Source organism: Macaca mulatta, chromosome 2 (genome assembly GCF_049350105.2).
Source record: "Macaca mulatta isolate MMU2019108-1 chromosome 2, T2T-MMU8v2.0, whole genome shotgun sequence".
NCBI lineage: Eukaryota > Metazoa > Chordata > Mammalia > Primates > Cercopithecidae > Macaca > Macaca mulatta.
The window spans coordinates 21,197,561-21,219,374 of NC_133407.1; the positions used below are offsets into that span (position 1 = coordinate 21,197,561).

General features: G+C 38.8%; 1 protein-coding gene across 7 annotated transcripts in view; it reads left to right on the top strand.

Moving 5' to 3' along the window:
• NEK10 (NIMA related kinase 10) overlaps positions 1-21,814 on the top strand; it is a 422,123-nt gene that overhangs the window by 19,228 nt on the left and 381,081 nt on the right. For all 7 annotated transcript variants that reach the window (XM_077994143.1, XM_077994145.1, XM_077994146.1 and 4 more), the window contains 2 exons: positions 5,519-5,649; positions 7,369-7,467. In XM_077994143.1, coding sequence (XP_077850269.1) covers positions 5,519-5,649; positions 7,369-7,467 — 230 coding nt within the window. The remainder of the gene's footprint in view (positions 1-5,518; positions 5,650-7,368; positions 7,468-21,814) is intronic.

Genomic DNA, 21,814 nt, shown 5'->3' on the forward strand with positions numbered 1-21,814 from the left:
TCTTGCTTAAGTAAATTTGTTTAAGAGCTCATGTGTTTGGTAATCCAACCCTGATGATTTTTGTTATATCGACCACATTTACACGAGAACTACAGCATTTTTATCTGTTTATACTGGAAAATGATTTGATGGCATATAAAAGCCAAATAATGATAGTTTATATTTAGGGAACACTTTCTATGTGCCCACTGCTTTACCTGCATTACCCTGCTTAATAATTACAACTCCCATTTTTACAGATGAGGAAACAGGCACGAAGAAATCAAGTGACTTTCCCAAGATCATACAGCCTCCTAATTGGTGAAGTCTAGTTCTGAACCCAGATACCCCGTCTTTGCTGTGTATGCTTCTAACTACTGAGATACCTGTTAAATGACTTGCAAAATTAAGTCCCTCCTTTCTTAAAAGAGGCAAGCAAGATGGCTAGGAATACATTTTGAGTGTAGTGCCCATTCTTTCTCACTGTACGTCCTGTGATGTAAACATAATATCAAAGACTTCTACTTTTTGCTTTTCCTATTTCCTTCTCCTAAATTTCTTTCTTATAAAATCTCACCCATTTCCAAGACCCAACTCTAATGATACTACCTCCTTATAGCTTCCATTCTAGAAGTGATCTCTATCTTCCCAAGGCTCCTTCTTTTAATGCTGTAGCATTATTTTCTCCTGTGCTTTGGAAACTCTTGTTTACATGTCTTATTTCCTGACAGATCATGTACGTCCTAATGCCAGCAACTTTGACTTTTGCCTCTCATTCACTCTATATGATGAGTTCTTGGCCAGATTTTGCTAAATCGAATTGTGACTTGAGAATTGGGTCACCACATGAGTATGTATAACCTCCTGACTAGGGCAAACAAAAACATAAACAAAAACCAATGTGTTTTTTCTGGCTCTAATTTTCCAACTTTGAAGTTTATGCTGACTAGATCTCTTATATGCCCTTTCAACACTGCTTGCTTGATAACACCTGGCAGGCTTAAAGTTAATTTAGTGATTTTTTCCCCCTTTAACCAATTTTCAAATTTGCAATCTGTTGTGGGACAACTTTACATGGCGTATATTTTTGTAAAATCTTTTACGTGTACAAAAATGTATATTTGTAATACTTGAGTTATTCAGAAAGTAGATGGTGCTAAAAAAATAAAAATACTGTCAATTAAATGAAGGTCCTTAGGTTAACAAAATTAATGCCTAATTGTGTTTATAAAAGTTTCATTGATTTGTAATTTTGAAATAAGAAATGTTACCCCTGTTCTCCTTTTCGTAAAATACGTATTTATAGGAGAGGGAAGACACTGGAGAAAATAACTCAAGTTACAGTTATTTATACTTTGCTTATTCCAGAAAGAGCCATTAGGAGCTTATAAAGAGACAGAAAGTATGATAGGTTGTCATACATTAAACCCAGGGCGCAAAATAAGAGAAAAACAAGGGTTGGGAGCAAAGCAGAGCTGGAGTCAAGCAGAAATGCTCAACAAAATATACACGTGGGCAATATATTTGGCTCTGAGATTTTCAGTACTCAATTTGAAAAGTGAAACCTCTGATTAAGGCCCACTCAGCTGCATTTCTGCCCTAACAAGTTGTGGCCTGTTTTTTGCAAATGAACCAGGCTGGCCAAATTCAAGTTACAGAGGAAATCTACCTTGTGGGTAGAGAGTGCAGAGAACTGAATGCCCGTCCTCTGAATCTCTAACGAGCCAGGCTGCTTCCACCATTGGTCCATTGTGTTCCAGTGTTCTACCTTTGTTCTTTGTCCTGACCTACACTCCGTGTATCTCTGCATATCTCTAGGACAGTCTCATAATGTGACAGAACTGGAGACAGAGACACACAGAGGCAGAAAGCCCTCCTTCAAGATAAGCAGGGTTAGAATAATCATAATCCAGGAAAACCCAATAACTCAAGAAAAAGAACTGCCCCAGGATTGCTGAGGCAAAGTGAAACTACAACGCTGATTGGACATGTCACCAGAGGTTTTCACCAATCTTGAAGCAACCTGCTAAGATCTGGAATTCAGATTCTTTTCTTCCTCCACATTTAGAGCCATAGGAAGCTACGGAATTTATTTGCAATTTTTTAAAAAAAAGATGGAATAAAGAAAAAAATTAATGTGTTATGGGCTTATTAATTATCTTGAAATGAAGGAGGTTTCGATAGATGCTGTAGAAAGAAAACGTATACGGCATGGTGGTGGTGGTTATGTTTTGAGAGAGCGGGAGTAGGGACAGATAATTATGGCATGAGGCAAGACACCATCCTGGTTGAATGGTGCATGCAGCGAGGATATAGCTTTTGAGGAATAGGAAGCCAATTTTAGCTTGAATGACAGGGAAGGAGGTGGTTCTTAAAAAATAGGCTGGTTTTTCCATCGGTGGAATTGATGGAAAGGGCATTCTAGGTTAAGTGAGTAAAATAATCAAATATCTGAAGGAAGGAAAATGACAAGCATTTAAGTAAAAGGGTGACTAGACATTTCTATTGGATAAATAAAGCTGGAAGACACTGTGCAGTGTCTGAAAGCCCATCTATGAATTTTGGACTTGATTCCATAAGCAACAGAGAACGCTGAAGTTTGCAAGCAGAAGTGACACGACATTCTTGACATTCTGGTTCATGGACTGCAACCCCCTCCCATGACCCATGGGACTGTAAGCTCCTTGAAGACAGAGGCCATGACTGTTCTGCTTACTGTATATATACGGTGTCTCACACAACGTCTGGTATATGATGTGTCTGCAACACATACACTGAATTAATGGATGAACTTATCTGGAGGTGGTTTAGCAGAGGAATTAGTTTGGCGAAGAGACGGGGAACAAAGTGAGCATTCGTTCCATAGCTTCACATTTGAATACCTACAATATGCCCAGCTCTGTGAGAAGTGCTAAGAACACAAAGATTAATAGATGTGATGCTGCCCTCAGGGTGGCCAAATTCAAGGGGAAAGGATGTTGTGTAAGCTATACATTCTACGAGCCCGAGATGTTTTGAAAGAGAGGTAAGCATGGTGTTGCCACCAGGCAAGGAGTGAACAGCTCTATCCAGGAAGACTTGGGCAAGTGCTTGCCAGGAGGGTAAGTCACGCCCTGACCCAAGCTCAGGAGCAACAGGCTGCAGATGCCCAGGTGTGGAAAGACCAGACACACAGAAGATAGACAAATTGGGGACCCAAGAGAAAAGGCTCTGGGTTTTGAACTGGATTCTGAATGTACATTTCTTTCATATGAAGTGCTGCTTGCTTCAAGGTGCCTACTATTAAGTTCCTGGTCTTTGCAACTATTGATGCCAAATCCATCTCTCCACCCGTTCTCCAAGAGTTGATTTCTGATACAGGCCGCCCGCTCTGCTGCAAAGGGAATGGCGGCAAGCTGCGGCAGCTTTCCACTCCTCCCTTGGAGTCACCTGGGCTTGCTTTCTCTGTGCTGGCTAATTTGTCTCTTGCAAACTTTTCTAGGAGTTGTGCTAATGGTAAGGGGGTTTAGAATCTCTTGGGCCTAGAAAACCTGCTCCTTTTTTGCCATGTATCATGATATTTTGGGTGTAACATGGGAAAATTTGCTTGGGCTGTTACTTCATGTTAGATATCATTTGGATTAATAGTTCATATTCAGAAATTACCTAATTTGTAATGACAAATTTTATTCATTTAGCAAAATTCATCTGTATAATAGGAATAATTATGAGGATTAAAAGAGTATGTACAAAGCAATTAGAACTATGCTTGACACATAGCAAGTGTTTTATAAATTACTATTTATAATTACTCATGCAATTTTCGTAACTCTTGAGTTATATACTATTATTATTTCCATTTTAATGATACAGAAACTGATGCACAGAGAGATTGAGTAAATTTTCTAAGATTATGCAGCTAGTTAATGGGAGATTTAAACTCATAGAATCTGGCCAGGGAATTTGTTCTCTTAACCACTAAGCATTGCTGGCTCAGCCTGTTGTCTTTTGGTGGTTGTAGATTGGCTGCCTGAATTGAGATAGAAAAGTAGTTTTATAGGATGGAAGATTTATTATTAACACTTTGAAAATTTGACTGTGGCTGGCATATGATAAAAAAGGATTTTAGTTTTGTTAACTATTAAACAATGTCTTTATTATAATCCATTTTTCTGTAAGCTGACCTTATAAAAAGTCAGGCATATTCACTTTGAATAAAGAAATGATTTTTTTTTTGTTTTTATTTTTTGAGACAGAGTTTCACTTTTGTTGCCCAGGCTGGAGTGCAATGGCGCGATCTTGGCTCATTGCAACCTCTGCCTCCTGGGTTCAAGTTATTCTCCTGCCTCAGTCTCTCGAGTAGCTGGGATTACAGGCATGTGCCACCATACCTCACTAATTTAGTATTTTTAGTAGAGGCAGGGTTTCTCCATGTTGGTCAGGCTGGTCTTGAACTCTTGACCTTGGTGATCCACCTGCCTCGGCCTCCCAAAGTGCTGGGATTACAGGTGTGACCCACTACGTCTGGCCGGAAATGATGTCTTCATGCTGATTTACATTAAATACTTTAATGAAATAAGACAACAAGTTCAACATATTATAACTTTGTTTGGTAGTATATGGAATATATATGGAATAATATACTGAAAAAGGATTTTTTTGTTTTGTTATACTCTGCTTACCTCATCTGTAATAATTTAGCTAATTATAGAACGTCCTTCATTTGTACTTTGGAAAAAACAGGATATTTGTCTATACCATGCTCAACTTTATTGTGGTATCAGAAAAAAATCTCAGGGTTATCCCAATTATAGACAAATATTGGTAAGTGAAACTATTTGAATACTGATAACCTGACAATTTATTATTGCAAGTGGAAACATAGTCAAGGTGTTGTAGTTACATTTTTACTTATGGTAAATTTGCTAATATATTTTAATGTATTTTATAAATATGATTGAGTAATCAGGATGTTCAGACTGATTAAAAGTGATAGAATCTTCTTTATTGTTATATCCCTAACACCAGGAAAATAGTGTGTACACCTGGTAAATATTGAAGAATGAATGAATGTATGATGACTCATTCTCAATTTGGGCACCCTGCTCTATATCAGAGTGTTCTACCTGGATCCAGGAGCTGTCTAGTCAGCTTGCACGTTTGAATCACATGAGAAACTTCAAACCCTCCTGATGCCAGGTGTCACCCCAGACCCATATCTGTTTTAGGTGCTGGGGTAATAGCACTGAACAAAAACAGGCAAGTTCCTGCTTGTGTTGAGGTGACATTACAATCAAGGGAGACTAAAAGTACATAAATAACTGTCAGATATGATAAGTGGTGTTACAAGCTTTGAAGAAAAATAAAACAGTGTAAGGTAGATGTTCAAGTCAAAGATACTTGATTTGAATCTTGGAAAACCCTTACATTTGAAAGGGTTGTTATCTTAATCATTGGCCTGGAAAAAACCTCATTCTCCTCATCCTCCCCATATTTTGTTACTTTCTTTATCCCGTGTTGAATTGTGATCCTCATGTACTCTATGCTTCTATTTCTGTAGCTTCCAGCCATTAACTTCAATAGTGCCCAAAATAGCATGACGAAGTCTGAGCCCGCCATCAGGGCGGGTGGACACAGAGCTCGGGGTCAGTGGCATGAGTCCACAGAAGCTGTTGAACTTGAAAATTTTAGGTAAGAAATCCAGCATCTCCTTCGTCTTCAACAACTTATTCTACTTAGCTCACAGTTTTATTTAAGTTTATCCCAGGGCCTAAAATTAAAAACCCGCTTCAGTAGTTACCATAGAGATTCTTAATTTAATATTTTTAGTTAGTGCTTAAACCATTCCCAGAAATAATATGCAAATAACAGGTTTAATGGGTACAGGTGGAACTGACCTGGGAGATTTAGGACACTCTGCTGACATGCGTTTGGCATTGCTCAACGAGGAAGTGGTTCCAGATTATTGACCTGGTTAGGCTTATCCCAATCTTTGTCTGTCTAGATCTTGCCAGTAATGAGACGGCATAAAAGGAGCCGTTGCTGGGAACAGATGTGGTGGTTAAAGTATGTGGTTGTCAAAACAACTGAGGTTTTCGGTTGAAGGGGTTGCGGCACACCTCTAACATTGAAAGTGTCAGGTAATGTTCATCTCTGTTGCCACGCAGACCCCTGCAAAGCTCCACGTTCTTGTGGGCCACTCCCGTCTCGGGAGCTGTTTCTCTCAGTTTTACAGTGTGCTTGGGTCATTTGGCACTAAGTACCATGTAAATAGTGAGCGGCATGAAATATCAATATGAATATTCTAGAAGGATCGTTTGTTTATTTGGCCTAGATTTTGTTTTTGTTTCCCTGTCATCTTATGACGATGAATTTAATAGTATGGGAAAGTTACATGACATTTCATGGGTTCATATTTTAAAAACATATTTTTAGTGAGGAGCACTTAACTACTTAAAAAATTGTCATATGGTGAGTACCAGTGCCCGTGTACTAAGAAACCATTACAGCCCTCAGGTGACTAGGATGGGGACATGCTGTCCAATGGCATTTGAAAGACAGAAGGCAGAACATTACACATGGCAACATAAGGTTATACTCGTTTCCTTTGAGGTTGTATGTTCATGGAATTCCAGCTTATTTGTCCTAGATCTTAAAATTAGTTTTATTTAATTACGTGCAAAAATATCATATCGTGTATTTGGTAGCAATGTGACCATTTTGTTTATTATCCCTTATCCTTTTCCAGTTTTAAAATAGAATGTTTTAGAGGTATTTTTAACCTCTTTGGTGAGCTGTAAGATCAGCAAAAAGAAGCTGAAGCTGGAATATCTTAGAATTTTGTTAAACACACACACAAAAACCATATAAACAATCAACAGTGACAGTCAACATGGCTGAAGGTGTATAAGCTGTGTTTAATAAACTCTTCTTATCTAGAAGGAATTATAAATGATGACCACTGGTGTTGACAGTGAGATCAGCCAGTGGGATCGAGGGTATGTGGAAAAGTGGAGAGGGAATTCTTCTCTTCCTGTTACACAGTTGTCTAAATAATGTGCCCCAATCATTCTTTCTCTCCATTTACCCTTTTCTTCCTCCAACCAATTTTAGCTGTTAGTGTTTATAGGGAATAATTTAATGGATATGGTAAAAGGAGATACATACGCTTTACTATATTTTATTTTTAACCTTATAATTGAATTTCTAGTTCCTATTTTAACAGTTGATATTTGCTTTTAGCAACATGTTAAATGCAAGTCTCCTTCAATATTTGCCTGAATCCTCATTAGTATACTGGTTAGTAATGAAAAAAACATTACCTGAATATAGATGATCTTTGTCTGCATTGGCGACTTTGAGACAGCCTAATCTCTATAACAAAATCCTTTTCTGTTTGTTTCGTCTCAGTATAAACTACAAGAATGAGAGAAATTTCAGCAAACATCCTCAGCATAAACTATTTCAGGAGATCTTTACAGCCTTGGTGAAAAATAGACTCATATGCAGGTAAGATTGTTCCTGGAAAACAGGCTTTTACTCAAGAGTGGCATATGTCATCTATCTTGTCTCTAGAACATGATTTGAAACATTTCCAGGATTGAACATGTCATTAAAGGAGAGAAGGAGGTGAATGAGTAGGCATTACAGATGATCTTATTAAAATCACTGATGAGGTACTGAATTTAGCTGAATTTGATGACAGATAAGGAAAAATGGGAAAACACTCAAGTTATGTTTTCTTTATTTTCTTTGAGTTTGGATACTGAAGGAGGAGTTTATTGTGTGGGATCTTATGAAAGAGACACTGGACGACACCACGGACAACATTCTCATAGTGCACTTTTGCAGTGATTTAATGACTGATTAAATGGACTGCGCAAGCCTTGACCTTGAGGAAAGAAAGGATGAGTCTGTAAAAACCAGCCACAGCCTCATAAAGATGTTTCTTCTTTCTTTCTTTGCCTTGTTAACACGGGTGCAGTGTTGGGACTGTAGAGAAAGAATTAGTTAACAAGTCCTCTTGATTCTCTCTCACAAATATCAGCGGTTTTCAGGGAGCCATTGATTGTTGCTGGATTGCAGTCAGGTCTGAATTTTCTGTCCATTCTGAGCTGCTTCATAGAAAAACTGGATATGCTGCTGCCAGATGCGAAGGAGGCTCCTAACAGTCTGTCACGATAGGGTCCTGTCTTTTGCTCTTTTCAGGAGGCCCATACTCTTCCCACATGCATCAGCTGAAAAATGCCTATAAAGAATCTTAAGTCTTCCTTGTCACTTTGTGACTTGATTGAGATATGTGAATTCCATCCCAGTGAAAATGGAAAAACATTATTTCTATTGTGAAAAATAAAAATAGGAGTATTAATAATTTAATACCTTGATCAAAATAAAACTGACTTGGCCCAGTGCAATAGCTTATTTTAAGTAGAACAGCATTCTGATGGGTCCTCCATGACGAGTCAGCTACTCGATACATGCTTAACTGATGGCCTCATGTCTCCATCTTTTGGATGGGGTCATGTAGCATTATGTATTTAAGTATTGGACTTAAATGACTGTCCTATACATTAGTTTTCTTTAAAACAATACAGAATTGAGACTGCATCTGTCACGTCTTTGTACTTAATTTAAGCAGAGGATTATTAGACTGGCTCGGATGATACAAGAAGCCTAAAATCTTTACCAAGGTTATGTAATTGGGTCAGTGTTCAGTTCTCGATTACACACTCAAAGATTGTTCAAAGATTAATGAACACTGCAAATAACCTGAAGTTATGTATATATATATATATATATATATTTCAACTGTTTTTTGCTTAGATTGAACAGAGTGAAACAATGGTAGTAGCAGAATCATTATGCATAAAACAGTATTAGGAAATAAAGTTTTTTTTTTTTTTTTTTTTTTTAAAGCCAGCTCACATGGACTCTTCAAGGGATGCCCAGTAGACTATTTATTGGGTCAGTACTTTGGGGGAAGGCACTAGATGCAGAAATTGTTAGGGAAAATAACTGGGCACTGGTTGGCATCAACTAATTGAAAAAGATCTCAACAATTCTAAAGTTGAGAGATCTCTTTTCAGAGTGTTTTAAAATTCTTAGTAATTGAAGGGGCATCTTAGGCTGGATGAAGTTACTGGCTGGTAACAAGAGCAGTCCCTGGAAGTCTTCAAACTAGGAATAGATAATTGTAGATCTCTTTGCTTTCATAGTACGAGATGGAATTTAGGAATGTCGAACATCAAGGGCGTCCTTTAATGTCATCCTGTGGCTGCTGACAGCTTGCTATGTTCAGTTCTATTCTAAAAGCATTGGGTAAAAGATGGCTTAAATATAAAGGTTTTCCATTGTGCCTCACCCCATATAACCTTGCTAAAATAGCCGGGATCATCCGTCCTTTTTTTTCTTCCCCTCTAACTTTAGACTTATAGAAGAATTACACCTCAGGACCCTTTCTGATATGGCTTGTTATCCCTTTGTTTGCAAACATCAGATTTAGTGTTGGGTTGAAGGTTTAGATTCAATTTGATAAACAAACTGGTAAGCATCTACTATATGTAAGGAAGGGATTAAGTAAGTGGTAAAGAAGGGTGAAATTTAAAAAATTAACAGGACATATGGTCCTTTTCTCCCTGGGAACTCAAATTCTACTGTGATCAGCAAGACAATTACCCAATAAAGGAAAATGTACTAAATATATACAATTTGTATTAACACAACTAACTAAAGGCTGCATGAGATTGGGGGTGGGTGGGAATTTGGGTCCTTGGCCCAATTATGGTTGTAGATAAGACTATAGATAAGACATTCAGCATGTTATGCTACTCAATTTTGCCCTGAAAAATATGACTGACTGGGAATTTAGTCTCATTTGTGAAGTGTGACCCCTTTCAACTCACTTCTCAATGCCTACCCAATTGGTGGTAATGTTGCTCTTGTATTTTACTCACCCCAACTCTAGCCTTTCCCTAAATCATACTTGTGGACACCTCCTTTCTGTATTCTTTTCTGTGATTTGTGATTACTCCCCCATTCTCAGAATGAAACTGCCAGATGGCATCTGAAACTGGAAAAGACTTGTTAATCCAGAGTCAGATAAGGTAACACTGCAAATACCTCACAGTAAATCTCAAAGGACAAGGGAAAGTGTCATCCCTGAGCGTGGGCTTACTCCTAGTTACACAATGGTAACTAATCTTTTTTAAAAAATCCTTGTATAATAGTATTTATAATATACTGCTATATAATATTTTACATATTTATGGGGTACATGTGGTATTTTGTTACATACATAGAATGTGTAATGATCAATCAGGGTATTTGAGGTGCCCATCACGTTGAGGATTTGTCATTTCTATGTGTTGAGAACTCTCTTCTAGCTACTTTGAAATAGACAATACGTTGTTGTTAATTATAGTCACGCTACTCTGCTGTCAAATGATGGAACTCATACCTTTCGTTTAACAATACATTTGTACCCGTTAACCTACCTCTTTATCCCCCCTTGCACTCACCCACCCTTCCTGGACTCTGGTATCTATTATTCTACTCTCTATCTTTATGAGACTGACTTTTTTTTAAGCTCCCATATGTGAGTGAGACCACACAATATTTGTCTTTCTATACCTGGGTTATTTCACTTAACATAATGCCTTCCAGTTCCATCTATGTTGCTATAAATGATGTGATTTTTTCTCTTTTTTATGGCCAAATAATGTTTCATTTTGTGTGTATACTACATTTAAAGAATTCATTTGTTTGTTGGTAGACACTAAGGTTGATTCCATATCTTTGCTTTTGTGAACAGTGCTGCAATAAACACATGAGTGCAAGTATCCCTTTGTTATACTGATTTTTTTTTCTTTGGATAGATACCCAGTAGCAGAACTGCTGGATCATATGGTTCTATTTTTATTTTTTTGAGAAATCGTCATAAAGTTCTCCACAGCAGTTGCACTAATTTGCATTCCCACAAACAGTGTATGAGTTCCCTCTTCTCCACATCCTCACCTGTTAGTTTTTTGTCTTTTAATCGTAGCTGTTCTAACTGGGGTAAGATGATATCTCATTGTAATTTTGATTTGCATTTCTCTGATGATTAGTGATGCTGAACTTTTTTTCATGTACTTGTTGGCTATTTGTATGTCTTCTTTTGAGAGTTGTAAATTCATGTCCTTTGCCCACTTATTTTATTTTATTTTACTTTAAGTTCTGGTATACATGTTCAGAAAGTGCAGGTTTGTTACATAGGTATACATGTGCCATAGTGGTTTGCTGCACCTGTCCACCTGTCGTCTAGGTTTTAAGCCCCACATGCATTAGGTGTTTGTCCTAATGCTCTCCCTCCTTTTGCCACCCACCCCCCATTAGGCCCCAGTGGGTGATATTCCCTTCCCTGTGTCCGTGTGTTCTCATTGTTCAACTTCCACGTATGAGTGAGAACATGCGGTGTTTGTTTTTCTGTTCCTGTGTCAGTTTGCTGAGAATGATGGCTTCCGGCTTCATCTATGTCTCTGCAAAGGACATGAACTCATTCTTCTTTATGGCTGCATAGTATTCCATGGTGTATATGTGCCACATCTTCTTTATGCAGTCTATCATTGATAAGCATTTAGGTTGGTTCCAAGGCTTTGCTATTGAATATAGTGCTGCAATAAACATATGTGTGCATGTGTCTTTATAGTAGCATGATATATAATCCTTTGGGTATATACCCGGTAATGGGATTGCTGGTTCAAATGGTATATCTGGTTCTAGATCCTTGATGAATTACCATGCTGTCTTCCACAATGGTTGAACTAATTTACACTCCCACCAACAGTGTAATAGTGTTCCTGTTTCTCCACAACCTCGTCAGCATTTGTTGTTTCCTGACTTTTTAATAATTACCATTCTAACTGGCATGAGATGGTATCTATCTCATTGTGGGTTTTTGTTTTTGTTTTTGTTTTTGTTTTTGTTTTTTTGAGATGGAGTCTTGCTCTGTGGCCCAGGCTGGAGTGCAGTGGCCTGATCTTGGCTCACTGCAACCTCCGCCTTCTGGGTTCAAGAGATTATCCTGCCTTAGCCTCCCAAGTAGCTGGGACAACAGGTGTGCACCATCACACCCAGCTAGTTTTTGTATTTTTAGTGGAGTCAGGATTTCATCATATTGGCCAGGCTAGTCTTGAACTCCTGACCTCGTGATCCTCCCACCTCAGCCTCCCAAAGTGCTGGGATTACAGGCATGAGCCACCATGCCCAACCCTCATTGTGGTTTTGATTTGCATTTCTCTAATGACCAGTGATGATGAGCTCCTTTTCATATGTTTGTTGGCTGTATAAATGTCTTCTTTTGAGAAGTGTCTGCTCATACCCTTTGCCCACTTTTTGACAGGGTTGTTTTTTTCTTGTAAATTTGTTTAAATTTCTAGTAGATTGTGGATATTAGACCTTTGTCAGATGGGTAGATTGCAAAAATTTTCTCCCATTTATAGGCATGGGCAAGGACTTCCTGACTAAAACACCGAAAGTAATAGCAACAAAAGTCAAAATTGACAAATGGGATCTAATTAAACTAAAGAGCTTCTGCACAACAAAGGAGACTATCATCAGAGTGAACAGGCATCTTTGCCCACTTTTTAATGGTATTATTTGCTTATTTTTTGCTATTGAGTTGTTTGAGTTCCTTGTATATTTTGGATATTAGTCGCTTGTTGATGAATAGTTTGCAAATATTTTCTACCATTTAATAGGTTGTCTCTTCACTCTCTTGATTGCTTCCTTTGCTGTGCAGAAGTTTTTAGTTTAATATAGTTCCATTTGTCTATTTTTGTTTTAATGTCTGTGCTTTTGAGGTCTTAGCCATAAAATCTTTGCCTAGATCACAACCTACAGAATGGGAGAAAATTTTTGCAATCTATTCATCTGACAAAGGGCTAATATCCAGAATCTACAAAGAACGTAAACGAATTTACAAGAAAAAAAACCACCCCATCAAAAAGAGGGCAAAGAATATGAACAGACACTTCTCAAAAGAAGACATTAATGCAGCCAACAGACATATGCAAAAATGCTCATCATCGTTGGTCATCAGAGAAATGCAAATCAAAACCGCAATGAGATACTGTCTCACGCCAATTAGAATGGCGATCATTAAAAAGTCAGGAAACAACTTAGGATGTGGAGAAATAGGAACACTTTTACACTGTTGGTGGGAGTGTAAATTAGTTCAACCATTGTGGAAGACAGTGTGGCAATTTCTCAAGGATCTAGAACTAGAAATACCATTTGACCCAGCAATCCCATTACTGGGTATATACCCAAGGGATTATAAATCATGCTGCTATAAAGACACATGCACAGGTATGTTTATTCCAGCACTATTCACAATAGTAAAGACTTGGAACCAACCCAAATGTCCATCAATAATAAACTGGATAAAGAAAATGTGGCACATATACACCATGGAATACTATGTAGCCATGAAAATGATGAGTTTGTGTCCTTTGCAGGGACGTGGATGAAGCTGGAAACCATCATTCTCAGTAAAATATCACAAGGACAGAAAACCAAACACTGCATGTTCTTACTCATAAGTGGGAGTTGAACTATGAGAACACGTGGACACAGGGAGGGGAAGATCACACGCCAGGGCCTGTTGGGCAGTGGGGGGCTGGGGAAGGGATAGCATTAGGAGAAATACCTAATGTAAATGATGAGTTGATGGGTGCAGCAAACCAACATGGCACATATATACCTATATAACAAACCTGCACATTGTGCACATGTACCCTAGAACTTAAAGTATAAAAATAAAAAAAGAAAAAAAGTAAAAACTAGTAATCAAAACCCTAAAAAATATCTTTGCCTAGACCTTCCTATGTTTCATAGGAAAGTGTTTTCTCTGTTTTTTTTTAGGAGTTTCATAGTTTTGAATCTTAGTGTTTAAGTCTTTAATCCATCTTGTGTTGATTTTTGTATATAGTGAGAGAGAGGGGGGGTCCAGTTTCATTCTTCTGCACACTGATACCCAATTTCTTCTACACCATTTATTGAAGAGGGTGTCCTTTCTGCAGTGAATGTTCTTGGTGCCTTTGTTAAAAATCATGACCAAGTGGGATTTACACCAGGGAAACAAGAATGGTTTGGCATGCAGAAGTAAATAAATGTTGTACATCACATCAACAGAATGAAGGATAAACAACATATGATCATCTCAATAGATGCAGCCACGTGGCTGTAAACATGTGGATTTGTTTTGGGGTTCTCTATTCTGTTCCATCTGTCTATATGTTTGGTTTTATACCATTACCATGCTGTTTTGGTTACTGTGGCCTTGTAATATATTTTGAAGTCAGGGAGTGTGATGGGTCCTGCTTTGTTCTTTTGCTCAGGATTGCTTTGGCTCTTCTGGTTCTTTTTTTGTTTCATATGAATTTTATGATTTTTTTTCTATTTCTGTGAAAAATGATCTTTTGATAGGGATTGCATTGAATCTATATATTGCTTTGGGTAGTATGGTCATTTTAATGATATTGATTCTGATTCACGAGCTTGGAATGTCTTTCTTTTGTTTGCGTCCTCCTTAGTTTCTTTCATCAGTGTTTTGTAGTTTTCCTTGTAAAGATCTTTTACCTCGCTGGTCACATTATTTTTTCTAGGTATTTTATTTTTTTGGTAGCTATTGGAAGTGCGATTGTCCTCTTGATTTCTTTTTCAGCTATTTCATTGTTGGTATATAAAAATGCTGCTGACTTTTGTATGTTGATTTTGTATCCTGCGACTTTACTGAATTTATTTATCATACTTGAGTCTTTGGTTTTTCTAAATATAAGATCCTGTTATCTGCAACGAGGTACATCTTCCTTCCCCCACCCCCCCATTTTGGATGCGTTTTATTTCTTTGTCTTGACTTATTATTCTGGCTAGGACTTCCAGTACTATGTTGAATTTGAGTGGTGCAAGTAGACATCCTTGTCATATTCCATTTCTTAGAGGGAAATCCTTCAATATGATGTTAGCTGAAGTCGATATTGTTATATATAGCCTCTGTTATGTTGAGGTATGTTCCTTCTATGCATAGTTTGTTGAGAGTTTTTAATCATGAAGGATATTGGATTTTATCAGATTCTTTTTCTGTATCTATTGAGATGATCATATGTTGTTTATCCTTCATTCTGTTGATGTGATGTATAACATTTATTTACTTTTGCATGCCAAACCATTCTTGTTTCCCTGGTGTAAATCCCACTTGGTCATAGTGTATTATCTTTCAGATAAGCTATTTAATTTGGTTTGCTAGTACTTTGTTGAGGATTTTTACATCTATGTTCATTAGGGATACTGTTCTGTAGTTTTCATTTTTTTGTTGTTCTATTCTTGTCTTGTTTTGTTATTAGGGTAACGCTGGCCCCATATAATGAGTTAGAATTCTCTCCTCTTCAATTTCCTGGAATAGTTTCAGGAGGATTGATGGATTGATATTAGTTCTTGCTTGTATGTTTGGTAGAATTCAGCAGTGAATCCCCCAGTCCTAGCCTTTTCTTTCTTTTTTTTTTTTTAATTATACTTTTAAGTTCTAGGGTACATGTGCACAACGTGCAGGTTTGTTCCATATGTATACATGTGCCATGTTGGTGTGCTGTACCCATTAACTCATCATTTACATTAAGTATATCTCCTAATGCTATCCCTCCCCCTTGTCCCCTCCCCACAATAGGCCCCGGTGTGTGATGTTCCCCTTCCTGTGTCCAAGTGATCTCATTGTTCAATTCCTACCTATGAGTGAGAACATGCGGTGTTTGGTTTTCTGTTCTTGCGATAGTTTGCTGAGAATGATGGTTTTCAGCTGCATCCATGTCCCTAAAAAGGACACAAATTCATCCTTTTTTATGGCTGCATAGTATTCCATGGTGTATATGTGCCACGTTTTCTTAATCCAGTCTGTCACTGATGGACATTTGGGTTGATTCCAAGTCTTTGCTATTGTGAATAGTGCTGCAATAAATATACGTGTGCATGTGTCTTTATAGCAGCATGATTTATAATCCTTTGGGCATATGCCCAGTAATGGGTTGGCTGGGTCAAATGGTATTTCTAGTTCTAGATCCTTGAGGAATCGCCACATTGTCTTCCACAATAGTTGAACTAGTTTACAGTCCCACCAATAGTGTAAAAGTGTTCCTATTTCTCCACATCCTCTCCAACACCTGCTGTTTCCTGATTTTTTAATGATTGCCATTCTAACTGGTGTGAGATGGTATCTCATGTGGCTTTTCATTTTTAAGAGACATTTTATTACTTTTTAAATCTTGCTACTCATTATTGGTCTGTTGTTTTTCATTTCTTCCTGCTTCAACTACTTGGAAAGTTGTAGTTTCCAGGAATTGATCCATTTCCTGTAGGTTTTTCAGTTTGTTAGCATATAATTGTTCATGATAGTCTCTGATGATCTTTTGTATTTTTGTGTTGTCAGTTGTGTATCTCCTTTTCCATTTCTCATTTTGGTCTGGGTCTTTCTTTGTTAGTCTAGCTAGTGGTTCATCAATTTATGTTTTTGAAGAACCAACTTTTTGTTTTATTGATGCTTTGTGTTGTTTTTTAGCCTCTATTTTGTTTAATTCTGCTCTGATCTTTTTTATTTCTTTCTGTCTGCTAATTTGGGTTTTGGTTTGTTCTTGCTTTTCTAGTGTCTTGAGGTATATTGTTAGATTGTTTAAAATCTTTCTACTTTTTTGATGTGAGTATTTTATTGCTATAAACTTCCTTTTTAGCACAGCATTTGCTGTGTCCTACAGGTTTTGGTATGTTGTGTTTCCACTTTCATTTGTTTCAAGAAATTTTTCTACTTACATTTTAGTTTCTTTATTGACCCAATGGTCATTCAGGAGCAAATGTTTAATTTCCATGTATTTGTGCAGTTTCCAAAGTTCCTCTTGTTATTCATTTTTAGTTTTATTCCATTCTGCTCTGAGAAGATACTTGATATGATTTCACTTTTTAAAAATGTGTTGAGACTTGTTTTTTAGCCGAACATGGTCTATCACAGAGAATGTTCTGTGTACTGAGGAGAACTGTATTCTGCAGTTGTTGAATTGTTGGATAAAATGTTCTGTTAATATCTGTTATGTTCATTTGATCTAATGTCCAGTTTAAATCCAATGTTTCTTTGTTGATTTTCTATTTGGAACCTCTGCTTACTGCTGAGAGTGGGGGTGTTAAAGTCCCTCACTATTATTATATTAGAGTCTATCTCTCTCTTTAGATCTAGTATAATTTGCTTTTGTTTTATTTTATTTTATTTTATTTTTTTTGAAACAGAGTTTCACTCTGTCACCCAGGCTGGAGTGCAATGTGCAATGGTGCATTTTCAGCTCACTGCAACCTCCAACTCCCAGGTTCAAGCAAATCTCCTTCCTCAGCCTCTCAAGCAGCTGGGAATACAGGTGCCTGCCACCAAGCCTGGCTAATTTTTGTAGTTTGTAGTAGAGATGGAGTTTCACCATGTTGGCCAGGCTGGTCTAGAACTCCTGATCTCAGGTGGTCCACTCGTCTCGGCCTCCCAAAGTGCTGGGATTACAGGCATGAGCCACCGTGCCCAGCTGCTGTGGTTCTTTTTTAAGATATCTGTCTTTTTGGTAAATTTCTAATTTGTATCCTGAATTGTTTTTCTGATTTATTTATATTTTTGGACTTTTCTTATATCTCACAGAACTTCTTTTGAAACAATAATTTGAATTCTTTTTCCAAGATTTTGTGAATTTATTTTTGATTGGAATCTATTGTTGGATAATCATTCTTCTCATTTGGAGGTGTCATATTTCCTTTATTTTTCATGCTTCCTGTGTTCTTACATTGATGTCTGCACAGCTGGTGTAATAGTCACTTCTAATGTTTAAAATTGGCTTTCACATGGGAAGACTTTTTCCTGACGATGAATCTACAATGTTGGTTGGGTAGTGTACTTTGGCGTTGATTCTGGGTGAGTACAGTTGTGCAGTCTCTGTATGATTTCTTTCTCTATAAACGGTGTCAGTAGTATCTGAGATTTCCTCAGCGGCTTAGGGTATAGTTACTACTGAAGGCTGTGGTGTGGTTTAGCCGGAGACTGGGACATCAGGCAGGCTAGTCTTCAGTCAGGGGAGGCATCGGTGGGACAGCCTGCCTATCCCGGGGACCCTGGATGGCATACACTGGCACTAGTCTTAGCAGGTCCACGTGGGTCTATTTTTTGGCCCTCCAAGTGGCTTACTTGGATGCCAGTAGTGGCAACCATGGGCTGGACAGGTAGAAGGGTTCTCATGCCCCTGAGCAGCTGGTGTGTTATGAGTGATGGTAGTGGCAGTTGTAGGACTACCCTCTAGGTCCCAAGTAATGCATGCTGGTGTTGGTGGCTGCAATGGGCTAGGCAGGCTAGTCTCCAGGCCTGCAGGCAGCACATGCTGGTAGATGCCAGCTGTGGTTGTAGTGGCTTGGTGGGTAGGCTCAACTTCAGGCCCTTGGGAGGAGTGTTTAGGTGCCAATGGTGGTAGACTAGGCTGGGCAATCCCGTGGTCCCTGGACTGTATGCTCTGGCATGGAGGAGAGGGTGAAGCTGGGCTAGGCTAGCTGGTCCTCAGGGCCTTGCAGTTGTGTGTACAGGTGTTGGCCGTGGTAGGCAGGAATGGGGCAACCTCTAGGCCAGTGGCAGAATGCCACTGGGTGGTGTTGGTGGGGAGGCAATGTTTTTAGTGATGGCAGCCTACGCCAGCAGATGTTAAGCATGTGTGCCACTTATGGCTCAGCCCCAGGTAAGCCCTGGGGTCAACAGCCAGCTCTTCTTTTGAACCTCTGTCCCAGCACTGCTGGCTTCTAGGATAGTGCATACTCTGTTGGGGGTAGTGTTCTAGAATGGTGCCTCGCTCAGCCCTGGTGGTAGCCTGCATCTTGATCATGCCTCCTACCTGGCTGTGGTAGCCCACGGTTGCTTGTACCTAAGCCTTGTGGGCAGCATCCCATACTTCTCTCGCACTTCAGCCCTGGTGCTACTGGGTTGCAGGATAGCATGCAGTCTATTGAAGACAAAGCTCTTTTTTTTTTTTTTTTTGAGACAGAGTTTTGCTCTTGTTGCCCAGGCTGTAGTGCAATGGTGCAATCTCGGCTCACTGCAACTTCTGCCTCCTGGGTTTGAGTGATTCTCCTGCCTCAGGCTCCTGAGTAGCTAGGATTACAAGTGCCTGCCACCATACTCAGCTAATTTTTGTATTTTTAGTAGATACAGGGTTTTACCATGTTGGCCAGGCTGGTCTTGATCTCCTGACCTCAGGTGATCTGCCTGCCTTGGCCTCCCAAAGTGCTGGGATTACAGGTGTGAGCCACCGCACCCGGCCGTGGGTCAAGGGGCTCTCCCATGGCTAGAATTGCAGGAGTCCATGGTGATAATGTGGACCACTGAGGGTCTCTCACTCACCCTTTCCCTGTATTGTAGACTCCCTTGGCTCCCAGCTGATCTTGGCTGAGCAGGCTGCCTCACTTCCTTCTCCTTCTTCCTTTAGGTATTGCCTGCCACTTTTCTACTGAATTCCAGTATTCTCTCTTGGGTGACCTATTTGAAGCGTAATTATCTACTCACTATATTGGTTCTTCTTAGTGGAGGAAGCAAGTACAAAATGCCCTTACTCAGCTCTCTTGAATTGTTACTCCTGGTAACTAATCTCAAGGTGTGGCAAGATACAGAAACAAATTGTGGTCTTCCAATCTTTTTTTTTCTGTCATGACGTCATTTGTCTGCAGTAGAGTTTGATTCCATTTCCATGTCATCTGCCTGAACAGGAAAGTACAAAAGGTGTTGGTATCCGAGACCAGGTTGTTATGAGCTGTGTAGGGAAGTAAAAGTTGTCAAAACGTTATCATATTCTCTAATTAATTGACCTCTTATAAAATTGACCTCTATTCAGGTATCTCTTGTGTATATCTGCTTCTCTGGAATTCCTCTTTGTTAGTCCATTCCTTGCTGATGTGAAGATTCTATATTACAAGGCAAATATTATTTATTTGTGAAACAAACTTGCAAATCTGGCTAAAGATGTAGAATTTTATGAAGTTATTGAAAGTGATGGAGCTGAGCTGGTGGAATATGACAAATAAGGCTCAGGCAGAAATAGGTCACCTGACAATGAAGCAAGAGAGTTTTTTTTTTGTTTTTTTTTTTGAGACGGAGTCTCGCTCTGTCGCCCAGGTTGGAGTGCAGTGGCCGGATCTCAGCTCACTGCAAGCTCCGCCTCCCGGGTTTACACCATTCTCCTGCCTCAGCCTCCCGAGTAGCTGGGACTACAGGCGCCCACCACCTCACCTGGCTAGTTTTTTGTATTTTTTTAAGTAGAGACGGGGTTTCACCATGTTAGCCAGGATGGTCTCGATCTCCTGACCTCGTGATCCACCCGTCTCGGCCTCCCAAAGTGCTGGGATTACAGGCTTGAGCCACCGCGCCCAGCCAGGAAGAGAGTGTTAACAAGGAAGATGATGAGGCTATGTTTGGAAAAACAAAGAATAGCAGAGGTCTTTGGGGAAAAAAAATAATGAATTCTTCCAATATATTCACAAAAATGAACTCTTTTTCTTGCAAAATCAAAAGTGAATGTTGGATCATGTTATTTGAATGTTTTTTCAGAAAAAGTGTTCCAAAAATGTCAGCAGAATTCATTCTTGCTTTGTTCTAGATACCAGGGCAATGTTGCAGTATAACTTAAATTTTGTTAAATGTAAAGTAAAATACATCTTGGTTTTATAATTTATTTTTAAAGATGTTGTTTCAGTCTTTCCTCCTGCCCTATAATATGAAATTTGGTGTTATTTTGAAGTGGGTTTACTTAACTGGCCTCGTTCTGGTACTATCATTCTGGAATAACCAGGATATACCTCTTCCCTTGCCTGTAACTTTTGTATAGGTAAGCTTGCCCAAGGTACTCATTCTAGTTGGAATGAGTTGGAGGAAATCATTTAGTATTACCTCATTTGTAAAAAAATTAATTTACTTTTCTGAAAAGAATGAGTTAGTATCCTTATTATTTTATACCCCAGTTTCCTGAGATATTTGCTGCAAATTTGAAGAATTTTGGAAATAAGTCTGTAGGAAGTCTAGGTGAGAAATATGTTTGCACTATGTATAAGAGAAAACTTCTTGAATTAGGAGAAAACATCACAATATTATTAGAAATTACCATAAAAAGTGTTCTGAGAACATCATAGATACTTATAACCAAGAGGATTAATATAGTTGTTTGTTTAGCTATCAGACAATTTGTTATCCATGTCCACTCCAGGTCCTAGATCATGAAAAAAGTGACTCTTATCCTTTCGAGCTTTACCTGGTCCTCAGCATTGACTATCCAGACTCCATCACAGAGGGAGGTTAGATGAGAGGACCAGAAGTTAGGATGCAGGGAGAATCTCTTCAGTGTTTTGAATAAGTTCTTGAAATAGATGAAGCTAATGAAGAGATGCTTTTTCTGTGGATTTATCTCTTCAACCAGTACAGAGGCCAACAGAGACCTCTGAAGATTCCTTATTGTCTAAGAAGGGAGAAGCCCGTTCACCTTGGTAAAGCCTGTCAGATAGTTCAGAACTTCCCTAGAGACAGAGTTTCAAGTTAGCACCATAAATTGGGCACAGATAAAGTTTCATAAAGTCCTCAAGAGTCTTAGGTTTGTGTATTTATTTATTTATTTATTTATTTATTTTTGGAGACAGGGTCTTGCTCTGTCACCCAGGCTGGAGTGCAGTGGCCCAGCTTACTGCAACCTCCACCTCCCAAGTTTAAGCGATTCTCCCTGCCTCAGCCTCCTGAGTGGCTGGGATTACAGGTGCCTGCCACCATGACTGGCTACTTTTTGTA